The 17,020-nt window shown below is 43.8% G+C and overlaps 1 protein-coding gene across 2 annotated transcripts; it reads left to right on the forward strand.

Moving 5' to 3' along the window:
- Positions 1 to 3,486: 3,486 nt before the first annotated feature.
- LOC127296794 (putative disease resistance protein At1g50180) lies at positions 3,487 to 7,825 on the forward strand. 2 transcript variants are annotated; one of them, XM_051327012.1, is made up of 4 exons: positions 3,487 to 3,805; positions 3,895 to 5,582; positions 6,162 to 7,183; positions 7,332 to 7,825. In XM_051327012.1, exons 2-4 carry the CDS (start codon positions 4,013 to 4,015, stop codon positions 7,347 to 7,349), a joined length of 2,610 nt encoding a protein of 869 aa, XP_051182972.1. In that variant the 5' UTR covers positions 3,487 to 3,805; positions 3,895 to 4,012; the 3' UTR covers positions 7,350 to 7,825. The 2 variants fall into 2 exon arrangements, with proteins under 2 accessions (XP_051182972.1, XP_051182973.1); XM_051327013.2 differs by lacking the exon at positions 3,487 to 3,805 and having other exon boundaries at positions 3,898 to 4,308; positions 4,407 to 5,582.
- The last annotated feature ends 9,195 nt before the right edge of the window (positions 7,826 to 17,020 follow it).

Here is a 17,020-nt window from a genome sequence, read left to right on the forward strand (position 1 = left end):
ATAGATCAAGCTACTGCCACAAACCCGTGGTACAGAGCTGGACTACTCCCCCTTGATCATGGTGATGATGAGGAAGACGTAGAAGAATATGGAGATCCCTCCGGCGGCGGCTCCGGTGGAGTTTCCCCCTCCAATCTTTGTTGTTGCAGCATCAGTTTTCGTGTTTCTGCGGAGCTCTCCTCTCAAGAACCCTTCGGGGCCATATATATAATGGTTTTAGGTCAAAATACGTCGGTGGACGAAAGAATCAAGTGATTTGGATGAACGACGGCCGAAAGATACTGGGGGGGTGCGTCCTATATGTCTGGGCGCGCCACCTGGACTCTTTTGGGCCTCAGGCCTCTCCAGGTGTGCTTCCAGGACCCAGGTTCCTTCTCCCGATGAAAAAATGACCCTCCAGAAATTCTAGCTCGTTTTGACTCCGTATAGGTCTCTGAAATGTGAAAAATATACGAAACAGAGAATTCCTATTCTACATAGTTATAAATCCAATAAAGGAGATCATTGGTAAATCCTCATAAATCAATGTAAAACATGGTATTATCATCATATATGTTGCAAATATATGGGAATTCATTCTAGTAAAGGACAAAGTTCATGTATGTATTTTACATGCATCAGATGGATGTTGCTCCTGTTGCCCTTTGTGAAGCTATAATATGCGCTGCTACAGTTGCGTCTCACGGCAGCTTTCCTCGGCACAACTCGTTGCTTAGTGATCTCCTGAAGGCTACGCTGCATAAAAAATTAAAAATATACTTCCACTCTTGGTTCTGCATGCATAGTTTTTTAAACAGATTCATAAGGTTCTTACTCTCTAATTGTGAGTAAAAATTGGTCCGAAGGTGGCGCATGCGTGCACCAACGGCTCTGAATCTCTAGCCATGGCGTTTGTTCCCCAGGTTTAGGCTGCTTCAGTGTCTTAATAGCATTGAGTATACATCATGCCTATCATGAAGGATGCACATATTCGGCTTATCCTTCACGATTGCTATTTTCTGCTGCCTGAAGAATCATAACCAACTTTAGGTGTTCTCGCTCTCCACAAAAGCAAACGCGAGTGTCACGATTTGGTAGTTGTCATCCATTCCAATGGCTATCAAGATCTGACCCTTATACTTTCCAGTGAGAAATGTGTCGCCTACACATAATACGGGTCGATAGTGTCTAAAAGATTCGATGCATACACCCAAAGAGAACAATACTCGATGCAGAATCTTGATAGTTGGGAACTTTGTCAACAACAAGTCTTAGATGTTTACATATGTGCCTACATTCCTCGCATGCGGGGTGTGGAGATGGACAACACCGTTGTACGCGTCTTGGAACGAACCAAATATGATCTCCAACGCCCTATGCTTAGCCCTCCAAGCCCCACCATAAGAAATGTTTGTACACATATTTGATCTTCACTTTTTCCTAGATAGCCTTTACTCCCATGGCATGACCCTCCACTATCTCTGTGTACATCAACCGAGCAAGAAGAGTGGACGATAGGTTTCATTGATCATGACGAATACTTGGAATAACACAAGTGTACAACACTAGGTAGCTTATCCTCCATGTTGTGTCAAACTTAGGGAGATACCCATGCACATTTGCGGGACAATTAATGTCCATGCATTTCATCGTCAAATATTTCCCACATGGCATGGTTGTTTTGAACTGCCTTTGCATCGACAGAGCTCACTTAATGACTGCTTCTTGGAGATGTCTCTTGTCCAGAAATCTGCCCCCCAGCAACGTTGTTCTGGTGATACTCCGAGAAAGAATCATGGACGTCATTCAATATCATTGTTGACGAGAAGTCCTAATTCCATCTACCAGGAATGGGCACCTCCTCTCCGTTCTCTTCTTCATCCAAGTCATCTGACTCATTGGCATCCCTATCTCCATATGTATCCTCCGCTTCCATCTAGTTCTGCATGTGCCCGTTTTCCTCGTTCCCATCTGTGTTGCCACTATTACCATCTCCTCAAGGTATAACTGTTCTGCCCTGATTCGTAACCATCACCTCCACCGTGTGCCTGATTGCTATGGCCTGAGTCGTGACCACCACCTCCACTGTGTGCCTGACTGCTCTGGACTGAGTCGTAGCCACCACCTCCAGTGTATCCCCCTTGAGGAGAAGTTGCCTCCTTCACCACAAGAAGCACTAAGGGATAGGGCGAGTTCCCCTCTTTTCACGCCCATTTAACCAGTTCACCCAATTAGAGGTCCCATCTACCGACCTCAGATACAAGGAAATGTTCAAAGTTGACTTGGTCGACAATGCATGCACACCGACAGTGTATACTTCAGGATTAAGTCGGAAGCATGATGTCAGCCAGTATATTTGAGGGGCAGTCAAATCCAACTCTACAAACTGAAAATCACTCAAATCAACTCCATATCATTCGATCGTACAGTATCCAAACCGTAGTAAAAACACACTTCACTATATTGGACATCTCTGCTGACCTAAACAAAATTCATATGCTAGGTTAGGGTTTTACCCATTTTTCTGTATGTCCCTCGGGCCGCTGAAAATGCCCTTGCTTCGTGACGTCACAACCCTAGATGATAACACCATGTTGGTTAGGTCGGGGCAGGCCACTTTGTCGTCTTGCAGGTTGATGATTAGCTCAAATCATTCCCTTCACGGACGAATTGTTCATATCTGCTCATTTTGGAACGACGGTGTACTACAATTGAAAAATATTTTTTTCCAGGTATTTCTTTTGGAATTTGATATTTTTTTTTAAAAAGAGCTGGTTAGCTCCATCTCCATGGCAGTTGGTTCTGCAAACAAGTAGAAAGCATCCCCTGCTCACCAAGAAGACTATGATGTTTCATTTGTGCGGCCTCTGCCTCATGTTAACTTATGTTAGTGTTATCTTTGACCACCCTAGGGTGGGAGATATGAATGCCCATCGCCATCCTTGTGATCGCGATCTTATAATTTAGGATTCCACAAACGAGAGATTCCATGAACTTTGTGCCACGCGCTTATCAAACTTTTGTCTCTCCCTGCAGGAAATATGGTCCTATTCGCCTGCTCACCAGAAAACTACGATGTTTCATTTGTGCAGTGTCTGCCTCACTTTAACTTATGTTAGTGTTATCTTTGACCACCCGAGTCTGGGAGATATGAATGCCCATCGCCGTCCTTGTGATCGCGATCTTATAATTTATGATTCCACAAACGAGAGATTCCATGAAATTTTGTACCACGCGCTTATCAGACTTTGTCTCTCCCTGCAAGAAATGTGGTCCTATTCTCACTCATTGGAGGTTTAATAATCTGGTCTTGGTATATCACTTTATCGTGGCTGGGTCTCTTTGGTTGTTTATAACTTAACTATATATGACTGGTGATTAGGCTGGTCCTTGTTCAATCGTCAAATCACACGCTTGATATTTATTCCTATTGTGTGAAAACGACCGGCCAGCTTCACAACTACTCCATGTTAAAAAAATGAAAATTCGAACAAGGGTACAAAAAGAAGTCTATGGACTCATATCGATTCTACCCATTTTGAGCCTCCTTTTGGGAATCACAATAGAGGTACTCGTAATTGTGTGGTTAGAAAGAGAAATATCTGCATCGATACAACAACGTATTGGTCCTGAATATGCTGGCCCCCTAGGACTCACTAGCTAATTTTGACATCTTGAGCTGATTTTCCTAGCAAGGCAAAGCTATACAAGCATCCTCCAAGCTTTGAATCACAACACATTCTGGCCGTGACCCTACGGCCGACAAGCTCTGCTGCCTGCACTGCACGCGCCACGAGCCCCTGATTTGAGCGGCGAGTAATCCTAGGTGAGTTTCTCATTGTGTCCCCTATAATTTCCACTCTCATCCAACGTACATGTGCTTACTTCTTGCATGATCTCGCTTCTCCAATATAGGCCACTGCTAGTGAGTGTTACTGGAGTTGGAAACCAAAGGAGGTTATGGAAGAAGCATTGAGTGACACAAGACATTAATTATTGCCGATCTGATCAGTCTAAGCATCCCAAACGAGGGATGGCAGAGTCAGCTGTTAGAACCGTGATTGGGAGCGTGGGCAATCTTGCGGTTCATGAGACCAAATTCTTATGCGGGGTTACCGTTGAAGTGGCCTTCTTGAAAGATGAGCTCATGCGGCTACAAGCCTACCTCAAAGACGCCGACAACAAATGGCGATCAGGAAACGCGAGAGTTGCTATATTGGTCACCCAGATCAGGACTGCAGCGTATGAGGCTCAGAATGTCATCGAAGCTGCAGATTACATGGAGAAGAGAAGGAGACTCAAAAAGGGGTTCATGGGTGCCGTTTCAAGGTATGCCTGTTTGCCGAGTGATTTGGCCAACCTTCATAAAATCGGTGTTGAAATTCAACGCGTAAGAAGGAAACTCAGTGAGATATTTCAAAGTGCAGATCATCTGAGAATTGATTTGGATAATACTGTTGTGGTGAGCGGCCAAGTTGAGGATGAGTTTCCACAAGATTGGGGCCTTAGGCATCAAAACTATGAAGATGATGTTGTTGTGGTTGGTTTTATGGATGAATACAAGGAAATAACCGATAAATTAGTTCACGAAGGACAAATACTTAGTGTTGTCTCCATAGTTGCCATGGGTGGAGCGGGGAAAACAACACTTGCAAGAAAGGTATACACTTCATCTAGAGTTAAACAACACTTCAACACAGTTGCTTGGGTGACCGTATCTCAGAAATTCAATGGTGCTGATTTACTAAAGGAGATTATGAAACAAATTATAGGGGAGAAAGATGAGTTAATTGACCAAATGCAGGAGTATGAGGTGGGAAAGAAAATCAATGGATTTCTGTTGGAACGAAGATATTTGGTAGTTCTCGATGATGTGTGGGAGGAAGACACATGGGACCAACTAAATAGAACGATCAAAGCCTTTCCGGATACAAATAATGGTAGTAAGGTATTATTAACCACACGTAAAGAAAAAGTTGCAAACCATATTGAAATGCCAACCCACGTTCATGTTTTGAAGGAGTTAGACCAAGAGAAAAGTTGGGAACTTTTTAGTAGCAAAGCTATACCAACATACAGAAGGTCCGTCATAGGTGATGTGAGTGATTTGGAACAACTAGGGAGATTGCTTGCAAGAAAGTGTGATGGTTTACCACTTGCACTCGCTGTTTTGGGAGGTTACCTATCAAAGAATCTAAATTTGGAAGCATGGTCGGAGACATTGTCGTGTTGGCCATCAACTAGAAACACACAGCTGATGCACAACATACTAGCTCGCAGTTACAAGGACATGACCGACCATTATTTAAGATCTTGTTTCCTCTATCTTGCTAGTTTTCCTGAGGATTTCAGGATAGATGTATCTGTTCTTATTGCACTATGGATAGCAGAAGACTTTATTCCACAAGCCCCAAAACATGAACAAGAAGAAACTGCACGCAAGTATGTAGCTGAGCTAGCTCAAAGAAGCCTGTTGCAGGTTACTCGCAGAAGCATGGCACACGGATGGATTGAGCAAATAGGGGTACATGATATTTTACGTGATTGGTGTGTAGAAGAGGCAAGACAAGATGGTTTTCTTGATGTCATCGATAAAATTTCAGGTCATGTTCATGATGCCTTTCACCACGTATAGTTCTGTTTTGTATTTGAGCAGTACTAAAACTCCGACATGTCATTCCTAATAGCCTAATTTTTATTTATGCCACTGTTAAATTAGAGTTTATTCCTTACCTATTGGTGTATATAGTGTTTTAGTTTTATCTATTTAATTAATTTCTCTAACGTTCTGTTAGAGGGGCTGCACATTAGCTCATATAGAGTTACAGTTAGTTTATTTAAACATCCTATTCTATCTTCATGAACAATTAGTGTTTGCAAAGATGTCAGAATTTGAACACTAGAAGTCAGTTTTCACTATCCTTAAATTTTTTTTTCTAAATCTCTCTCGTTCTGTCCAAATAGAAGAAACAATACTACCTACAAATCACAGAGAACACAAAAAGAATTGCATTTAGGGGAAAAGTAGTATTTTACAATCTAACGGAATATCTTAGAGCTAAGTAAATTAAAAATTGTGTGGGGGAATTTGCCTCCTTGTAATTTGCATGTGAATAAATCTCTCATTGATATGTCGCGATTAAATAGCTCTATGCTGACAAATAGAAAACAAAAAATTGCAGGCCAAGTTGGTGTAGCATTGACTGATATGATGATATCATATCGTTCTTCTTATCAAGATTACACTGGTCAGAATTTGCAGGCAACACCAAATCTTCGAGCTTTAATTGGCTTTCAACTTCCATCGATATCCCTCCCTAAACTCAGATTTCTTCGAGTTCTTCACATCCAAAATTCAAGGCTAAGAGATTTCTCTAGTGCAATTGCTGGATGCATTCACCTAAGATGCCTCAGGTTGATCAGTTGTGAAGATGTGACTCTCCCTTCTTCAATTGGAAAACTCCTTTACTTGCAAACTATTGATATGACAGACACACACTCACTAGTACCAAAATCTATGTGGGATATCCCTTCTCTAAGGCATGTTTACCTTTGTGATGGATTTTCTCCACCAAGCAGTGTGCAACAACAAAAAGAGCTCCGGACCTTCCGGTTAAAAGATTCTCTTGCTACAAGTAAATTCTGCAATCTTGACATGGTGAGGTTTTTGGGTCAAATGACAGAACTAACAACCCTGTCATTGGTAATACTTCCAAACATGCTTGCGGAGATGATGAATATATTTGCAAACATGCCTTGCTTGGTTGATGTTGAACTCTATAAACTGAGTGCGTTTGACAAATTTCCTGAGAGCCATCAGTTTCCACAAAACATACGAAGTTTGAGTCTATATGCTAACGCCTTCAAACAAGACCCGATGCCGGCGTTGGAGAATCTTCAGTGTCTTGTGGTACTAAAGTTGGAAGGGTACAGTGGCCGAATAATGTCATGCTCTGCACGGGGTTTTCCTCGTCTACAAAATTTGGAGCTTTTTAGTTTTTCTTACACCGAGGAGTGGACAATTGAAGTAACGACCATGCCAAAGCTCTCCCACCTGATACTCGAGGGGTTCCATAAGATGAGAAAGCTCCCCGAGGGGTTGCTCCAAATTCCGTCCCTTAATCATCTAGAACTAGAAGATGTGCCCTTGATATCTGTTGGACATGATAGCACGTCGAAGGAGCTGCAGAAGAAAGGATGCGAGGTAACTACCCATATTTTATCTGAGCTAATTTCATTTTCGTTCTGCACAAGGAGGGACCTATTTAGTTTAAGTTGCTAGCGGCATGCTCTCTATCTTTTTGTACCTTGTCTGTGTAGCAGAAATGATATTCTCTTACGTGGTGTTGCAGGTGACTCTTATAAAATAAGACTTTTGCTTCAACGCGCTCTCCTCTTCCAAAGTCAAAAACATCAAAGGCTAAAGCTGAGATTGCTCCGTACCCCTGTGTTTGAGTTTGGGGTGGGAGGAGGGGCGCACTGAAGCATGAACGTCTGGTGGGCATGGAGCTACCGGATGCTCAATTGTTACTTTTCGCTAATTCTTAAGGCAGTATATGAATGTGTTATTTCTAGGTTTTGCTTTTCGTTTTCTTTGTTGAATTTCAGCCTCATACGCAAGAAGTGTAGTTCTCAGGATTACATTGCCGATCGGCAGAGCTGTATATGCAGAGCTGAGGGCAGTTTGTTTGGCTCGAGGAGAAAAGCTCCATACCATCTGCATTTAGGACAGTATCTGTTGAATTGAGAAATTGCGGGCCACGTCTGCCGGCTTCTTTCGTGCCGTTGCTTCTGTGCTTTGCTCGTGGTTTAGTTCTGAAAAGCAATGTGCTTGGTTTGAGTGTAATCGTGTGACTTCCAGCTCTGCCTGTTGGTGCACTAAAGTGCAGTGAATTATTATATGTCTACTATGTTTGGTACACGGTCGTGGATTTGTTAAAATTTGTCCTATAAAATCTAAGATAACTTTAGTGAGACAGAAATAGTACGTACTTAAAATGTTTCAGATCCTCAGGACCTGTTTTTTTGGTCGCCAGTTATGCTAGAAACTTTAAGTTAGTCCCACCAAGCAAGAGATGACAAATTTTGGGTACTTAAAACTGAGCCAGTGGCCAGCTGTCGGGTTAAAAAATTGGTTCCACCTATCGCACGATCCGCCTCAGTAGTTGGACTTTGTCTCGTTCACACATGGTTGTAACGGTGGCGGATCGTACTATACCTCCTCTCCATGGTTTTAAATTTTAGTTTCGAAAAAAATTCAACCCCTCACTGAAATTCAGTGAATTTCACTGATTTGTATTTTCATTTCAGTTAAAGGAGTGAAATTTTCTGTCAAAATTAATTGAAATATTTAAATTTTGAAAAACATTTCGAATTTTTTGCTCCATGTGTATTACTGAAATAACTGAAATATTTTAATCAAAAGGCAATTATTTCGGTGTCCACCGAAATCACTGAAATTCAGTGCATTAAATCTCAGTGAAAATGAAATCCACGCTCCCCTCTCGCCTTCTTAAGTTAATCGATTGTACTCTTGGTAAAATCCCGGTTGGAGATGCCTAGCTATAGGATCTTGATCTGTTTTCTGGTGAACCAACAACTGTTTACATTTCCTTGTAGTGAAGAGAAACAAAGAGCACGTCACAGAAACGTCGCCAAACTTTAACGCGGTGGACGTGATCACGGAAGGTGCTACAGAGTGCGTAGACAAAAACGAGATTGGGCAAGAGCACACGGTTACCCAGGTTCAGCCCATCCGAAGATTAAAAGACCTACTTTCCTGCTATATTGTATTGATTGGAGTGTTCACAATGGTAGGAGACCTGAGAAACGAAACTGCCCCCACGTCGCCCGGACTGGATGACACGGGCGGCACCTTTGACCTCCACCTCTCGGCTCCTCGTTCGATCTGCAGCCGCCGCTGTCGCAAGAGGACGCCGTTGGGCGAAGCCCGCGTGGCTGACGGCGGCGGCGGGGATCCGTTTTGCCTTACTCAAGCGGCGACCTACGGTCTGGCGGCGGGGATAGTAACCACTACACAGTGGAAAAAACGCTTCGGCCCGACCTGTCGCTCCCCGCGGGCGATGAGCGGGCGATTTTCCAAACCCTAACCCCACCCCCTCCTCCCCGCTCCCCCCCCTCCCCCGCCGCCGTCGGCGTTAGCCGCCGGGCAAAGCCCGGGCAGTGCCGGCGGTGGCGGGCCCCTGGATCTAGCTCGTGTGGAGGTGGCGCGGGGCCTCTCCCTCGGGCGGCGGAGATCCACTGTGAGGGATCGACGGCGCGCCGCGACGAGGCGATTCCTCGAGGTCGAGGCGGCGGAGCTCGGCGGCGCGGTCGCCTCTCCGCGGGCGACGGCTGCGACGACGCAGCTTCTACGGGACGCTGAGGCGGCGGCCTCAGGGTGAGGCGCCACTGGCTTGGCGGCGAGCAGTGCGTGTGGATGCGGCCCAGCACCCTCGGCCGTGCGGACGGCGAGGTGCTGTCGGGCGCTGGTCGTGGCGTGGCGGCGGTTTCGCGAACGCCGGCGCCAGATCTGAAGGCCGTCATCCCCACTTCGTCTGTGGTCCACCCTGCATCTCCGGTTCTGTCCATGGCGACCCTCGTTCGCCGGATCTCTGGCCGGGTTAGGTGCTGGTTCTTGGGTTGTGAGAGAGGGAGAAATCCCTGGTCAGCCTCGCTGGTCCGACGGTGACGACGCCTAGGGGCGCCGTCCATCCTTCTTGAGGTACCGTCCTTTCTCTCCTCTCCTCCCCTCCCCCTCCCCCTCCGTCTCCCGGGTGAAAACCCCAACTTTGTTGGGGCGGCGGCGGCGCAGCTACGTCGTGACCTTCTTGAAGGCGCCGCCTTGGGTTCGATGGGGCGGTGGGTGTGGCTTTGTGTTGACTGGTGGTGGCTGCGGCGGCAGTGTGGCTCGGGGTGGGTCTTGGTTCCTGGTGTACCTTGGTGAGCTCCTAGTCCTCTGCAACTTCTTCATCAACGATCAGACCCGCGGCTTCAGTTCGGCGTGAGTGGATCCATGGCGGGCGGCAAGGCGTCTCAAGGCGAGCTCGGTGCAATGTGTAGCTCGTCTCTGTCTTGTCCAATTGGCAGTCTGGCTCCTGGACGGTTCTCTGCTCAGGGTGAGCTTTTCCAATGACGGCGGTGCGGCGCCCTTCGAGCTGGGGCGAGGGGGCAGGGGTCCCTCTCCGATCATGGAAGAGAACGCTCAGGCGATGGCTTGCTCCTCCTGGTGCAGGCAAGGACGGCCACTCTGTTGACGACGCTTCTTCTTCGAGCACTCCTTCGACGCCCCCTGGTGCTTCGCTCTCGTTTGAAGGGCATTGAGGACTCCAGCTGCTTTCCTTGTGTTTATCCTTTGTTTTGCTGTTGCCTGTGTTGCTTGTAAGCTGGTTCTCTACATCTTGTAACAAATCTGGCCGTATGGGCTTTATTAATTTAAAGCTGGGCACTTTGTGCCTACTGTTAAAAAAAAAACCACCACACAGTGGTGTGGCAATCTCACCTGCGACCTGTCTTGTGCGGCAACCTGGGGCTGGAGGCAGGATTAAATCTACGACACGGCGGCGCGACGACCTCTGCCATGTCCAGCTCGGAGCGGCGCTCTAGAGCCAGCGGCAGAATTATAACCACATCATGCACGGCCACGGCGATCTTGGCTGTGAGCGGATCTCCATCGCGACGGCAGCAGTGTCCGGCCTCGGAGAGGCACTCTGGTGCCAATGGTGGGATCGTAACCGCATCGTGCGTGGCCGCGGCGATCTCGGCTATGAGCATACCTCCGTTGCAGCGGCAACACATACTTTTGGAGGCGTTTGGAGATCCTTTTGATGGAGTGCAGGGTGAACTCCTTTGGTGGCTGATGTGTCCTAAACTCCTAATCGTCATATGCAAGCTAGCAATGAGGTCACGATGTAATCAGTAAGATCTGGTGGCTTTGTCACGCATGAAGGAACGCGTCTCCTCATGGCGGAACAATGATGTGCATCAGGAGTTTAGGACGAGGTCGACGGTTTATCTATCCTTCAATATGCCGACGATACAATTCTGTTTATGGATCACGATCTCGAAAATGCTCAAAACCTGAAATTAATTTTGGCGCCTTTTGAGCAGTTGTCGGGATTGAAAATCAATTTCCATAAAAGTGAATTGTTCTGTTTCGGTGATGCCCAAGATGATACAGCTCTTTATACAGAGTTGTTTGGTTGTGGGCAAGGCCAATTTCCTATTCGCTATTTGGGTATTCCGATTCATTATCGGAGACTTACGATTGCTGAATGGAAAATAGTGGAAGAAAGATTACAGAAGCGCCTTATCAGTTGGAAAGGTAAATTGATGTCCCTGGGAGGTAGATTGGTACTTATTAATTCGGTACTGACAAATATGGTACTGTATATGTTATCATTCTTCCTATTGAGAAAAGGAATTCTGCATAAACTCGATTATTATCGATCCAGATTCTTTTGGCAAGGGGACAGCGAGAAAAAGAAGTATCGACTGGTTAAATGGAGTATAGTTTGTAGTCCCAAAGATCAAGGCGAGCTTGGAGTTCATGACCTGGAGGTCAATAATTCAGCTCTGCTTGGTAAATGGCTTTTAAAGCTCCTTACAGAGGATGGGATTTGGCAAACTATTCTTCGGAGAAAGTATATAGGCTCCCAGACTTTATCCCAAGTGGTTTGGAAACCTGGGGATTCACACTTCTGGGCTGGTCTAATGGCGACAAAAAATGTCTTTTTTCGCCATGGAACTTTCTCAATTAAGAATGGAGCACATATACGGTTCTAAGAAGATGCTTGGTTAGACAATGCACCCCTAAGTGAACAGTATCCTGCATTGTATAGTATCGTTCATCGAAAAGGAGATACCACTGCTACAGTAATGGCTACCTGATGCGTGCAATCGACACGTCCGTTGGGAACCCCAAGAGGAAGGTGTGATGCAGACAGTAGCAAGTTTTCCCTCAGAAAGAAACCAAGGTTTATCGAACCAGGAGGAGCCAAGAAGCACGTTGAAGGTTGATGGCAGCGAAGTATAGTGCGGCGCAACACCAGGGATTCCGGCGCCAACGTGGAACCTGCACAACACAACCAAAGTACTTTGCCCCAACGAAACAGTGAGGTTGTCAATCTCACCGGCTTGCTGTAACAAAGGTTTAGATGTATAGTGTGGATGATGATTGTTTGCAAAAAATAGTAAAGAACAAATATTGCAGTAGATTGTATTCGATGTAAAGAATAGGACCGGGGTCCACAGTTCACTAGAGGTGTCTCTCCCATAAGATAAATAGCATGTTGGGTGAACAAATTACAGTCGGACAATTGACAAATAGAGAGGGCATGACAATGCACATACATGATATGATAAGTATAGTGAAATTTAATTGGGCATTACGACAAAGTACATAGACCGCTATCCAGCATGCATCTATGCCTAAAAAGTCCACCTTCAGGTTATCATCCGAACCCCTTCCAGTATTAAGTTGTAAACAACAGACAATTGCATTAAGTATGGTGCGTAATGTAATCAATAACTACATCCTCGGACATAGCATCAATGTTTTATCCCTAGTGGCAACAGCACATCCACAACCTTAGAACTTTCATCACTTGTCCCAGATTTAATGGAGGCATGAACCCACTATCGAGCATAAATACTCCCTCTTGGAGTTAAGAGCAAAAACTTGGCCAGAGCCTCTACTAATAACGGAGAGCATGCAAGATCATAAACAACACATAGGTAATAGATTGATAATCAACATAACATAGTATTCTCTATCCATCGGATCCCGACAAACACAACATATAGCATTACAGATAGATGATCTTGATCATGTTAGGCAGCTCACAAGATCCAACAATGAAGCACATAAGGAGAGGACGACCATCTAGCTACTGCTATGGACCCATAGTCCAGGGGTGAACTACTCACTCATCACTCCGGAGGCGACCATGGCGGTGAAGAGTCCTCCGGGAGATGATTCCCCTCTCCGGCAGGGTGCCGGAGGCGATCTCCTGAATCCCCCGAGATGGGATTGGCGGCGGCGGCGTCTCAGTAAGGTTTTCCGTATCGTGGCTCTCGGTACTGGGGGTTTCGCGACGAAGACTATATGTAGGCGGAAGGGCAGGTCAGGGGGCCACACGAGGGCCCCACACGCTAGGGCCGCGCGGCCAAGGCCTGGGCCGCGCCGCCCTAGTGTGGCGGCGCCTCGTGGCCCCACTTCGTCTCTCCCTCGGACTTCTGGAAGCTTCGTGCAAAAATAGGACCCTGGGCGTTGATTTCGTCCAATTCCGAGAATATTTCCTTTGTACGATTTCTGAAACCAAAAACAGCAGAAAACAACAACTGGCTCTTCGGCATCTCGTTAATAGGTTAGTGCCGGAAAATGCATAAATATGACATAAAGTATGCATAAAACATGTAGATATCATCAATAATGTGGCATGGAACATAAGAAATTATCGATACGTCGGAGACGTATCAGCATCCCCAAGCTTAGTTCCTGCTCGTCCCGAGCAGGTAAACGATAACAAAGATAATTTCTGGAGTGACATGCCATCATAACCTTGATCATACTATTGTAAGCATATGTAATGAATGCAGCGATCAAAACAATGGTAATGACATGAGTAAACAAATGAATCATAAAGCAAAGACTTTTCATGAATAGTACTTTCAAGACAAGCATCAATAAGCCTTGCATAAGAGTTAACTTATAAGCAATAAGTTCTTAGTAGAAAGCTTTGAAACAACACAAAGAAAGATATAAGTTTCAGCGGTTGCTTTCAACTTCAACATATTTATCTCATGGATAATTGTCAACACAAACTAATATAACAAGTGCAATAGGTAAACATGTAAGAATCAATGCACACAGTTTACACAAGTGTTTGCTTCTAAGATAGAAAGAATAGGTAAACTGACTCAACATAAAAGTAAAAGAAAGGTCCTTCAAAGAGGAAAGCATCGATTGCTATATTTGTGCTAGAGCTTTTATTTTGAAAACATGAAACAATTTTGTCAACGGTAGTAATAAAACATATGTATCATGTAAATTATATCTTACAAGTTGCAAGCCTCATGCATAGTATACTAGTAGTGCCCGCACCTTGTCCTAATTAGCTCGGATTAACACGGATTATCATTGCATAACATATGTTTCAACCAAGTGTCACAAAGGGGTACCTCTATGCCGCCTGTACAAGGGTCTACTCCTCTTTTAATGCTTAAGCATTCAACAACAAATAATATTCTCATAAGAGATTGAGGTTTTATGTCCAAACTGAAACTTCCACCATGATTCATGGCTTTAGTTAGCGGCCCAATGTTCTTCTCTAACAGTATGCATACTCAAACCATTTGATTGTGAAAACCGCCCTTACTTCAGACAAGACGAACATGCATAGCAACTCACATGATATTCAACAAAGAGTTGATGGCGTCCCCAGGAACATGGTTATCGCACAACAAGCAACTTACTAAGAGATAAAGTGCATAAGTACATATTCAATACCACAATAGTTTTTAAGGCTATTTTGTCCCATGAGCTATATATTGCAAAGGCGAATGATGGAAATTTAAAGGTAGCACTCAAGCAATTTACTTTGGAATGGCGGAGAAATACCATGTAGTAGGTAGGTATGGTGGACACAAATGGCATAGTGGTTGGCTCAACGATTTTGGATGCATGAGAAGTATTCCCTCTCGATACAAGGTTTAGGCTAGCAAGGTTATTTGAAACAAACACAAGGATAAACCGGTGCAGCAAAACTCACATAAAAGACATATTGTAAACATTATAAGACTCTACACCGTCTTCCTTGTTGTTCAAAACTCAATACTAGAAATTATCTAGATTTTAGAGAGACCAAATATGCAAACCAAATTTTAGCAAGCTCTATGTATTTCTTCATTAATGGGTGCAAAGTATATATATGATGCAAGAGCTTAAACATGAGCACAACAATTGCCAAGTATCAAATTATTCAAGACATTTTAGAATTACTACATGTAGCATTTCCCGATTCCAACCATATAACAATTTAACGAAGAAGATTCAACCTTCGCCATGAATACTATGAGTAAAGCCTAAGGACATATTTGTCCATATGCAACAGCGGAGCGTGTCTCTCTCCCACACAATGAATGCTAGGATCCATTTTATTCAAACAAAAACAAAAACAAAAACAAACAGACGCTCCAAGCAAAGCACATAAGATGTGATGGAATAAAAATATAGTTTCAGGGGAGGAACCTGATAATGTTGTCGATGAAGAAGGGGATGCCCAAGGCATCCCCAAGCTTAGACGCTTGAGTCTTCTTAAAATATGCAGGGGTGAACCACCGGGGCATCCCCAAGCTTAGAGCTTTCACTCTCCTTGATCATATTGCATCATTTCCCTCTCTTGATCCTTGAAAACTTCCTCCACACCAAACTCGAAACAACTCATTAGAGGGTTAGTGCACAATAAAAATTTACATGTTCAGAGGTGACATAATCATTCTTAACACTTCTGGACATTGCACAAAGCTACTGGACATTAATGGATCAAAGAAATTCATCCAACATAGCAAAAGAGGCAATGCGAAATAAAAGGCAGAATCTGTCAAAACAGAACAGTTCGTAAAGACGAATTTTAAAGTGGCACCAGACTTGCTCAAATGAAAATTCTCAAATTTAATGAAAGTTGCGTAAATATCTGAGGATCACTCACGTAAATTGGCATAATTTTCTGAGTTACCTACAGAGAATTAGGCCCAGATTCGTGACAGCAAAGAAATCTGTTTCTGCGCAGTAATCCAAATCTAATATGAACGTTACTATCAACGACTTTACTTGGCACAACAATGCACAAAACTAAGATAAGGAGAGGTTGCTACAGTAGTAAACAACTTCCAAGACTCAAATATAAAATAAAAGTACTGTAGTAAAAACATGGGTTGTCTCCCATAAGCGCTTTTCTTTAACGCCTTTCAGCTAGGCGCAGAAAATGTGTATCAAGTGTTATCGAGAGATGAAGCATCGACATCATAATTTGTTCTAATAATAGAATCAAAAGATAACTTCATTCTCTTTCTAGGGAAGTGTTCCATACCTTTCTTGAGAGGAAATTGATATTTAATATTACCTTCCTTCATATCAATGATAGCTCCAACAGTTCGAAGAAAAGGTCTTCCCAATATAATGGGACAAGATGCATTGCATTCAATATCCAAGACAACAAAATCAACGGGGACAAGGTTATTGTTAACGGTAATGCGAACATTATCAACTCTCCCCAAAGGTTTCTTTTTAGCATTATCAGTGAGATTAACATCCAAATAACAATTTTTCAATGGTGGCAAGTCAAGCATATCATAAATTTTCTTAGGCATAACAGAAATACTTGCACCAAGATCACATAAAGCGTTACAATCAAAGTCATTGACCTTCATCTTAATGACGGGCTCCCAACCATCTTCTAAATTTCTAGGAATAGAGGTTTCGAGTTTTAATTTCTCCTCTCTAGCTTTGATGAGAGCATTTGTAATATGTTTTGTAAAGGCCAAATTTATAGCACTAGCATTGGGACTTTTAGCAAGCTTTTGTAAGAACTTTATAACTTCAGAGATGTGGCAATCATCAAAGTCTAAACCATTATGATCTACAGCAATGGGATCATCATCCCCAATGTTGGAACAAATTTCAGCAGTTTTATCACAGGCAGTTTCAGCAGTTTTAGCAGTTTTCGGCAGTTTTGCAGGCTTTGCATTAGAAGTAGAAACATTGCCAACACCAATTCTTTCACCATTATTAGTAGGAGGTGCAGCAACATGTGGAGCATTAACATTACTAGTGGTGGTAATAGTCCAAACTTTAGCTACATTATTCTCTTTAGCAAGTTTTTCATTTTCTTCTCTTTTCCACCTAGCATGCAATTCAGCCATTAATCTTATATTCTCATTAATTCTAACTTGGATAGCATTTGCTGTAGTAGCAATTTTATTTTCAATATCCTTATTAGGCATAACTTTCAATTTCAAAAGATCAACATCAGAGGCAAGA

Source organism: Lolium perenne, chromosome 4 (assembly GCF_019359855.2).
Source record: "Lolium perenne isolate Kyuss_39 chromosome 4, Kyuss_2.0, whole genome shotgun sequence".
Classification (NCBI taxonomy): Eukaryota; Viridiplantae; Streptophyta; class Magnoliopsida; order Poales; family Poaceae; genus Lolium; species Lolium perenne.

Bases quoted from the DNA above. Each gene is read 5' to 3' on its own strand.
- LOC127296794 (XM_051327012.1), top strand. From the start codon at position 4,013: ATGGCAGAGTCAGCTGTTAGAACCGTGATTGGGAGCGTGGGCAATCTT. The intron at 5,583-6,161 runs GTCATGTTCATG...AAAAAATTGCAG, and splicing joins TGTCATCGATAAAATTTCAG to GCCAAGTTGGTGTAGCATTG.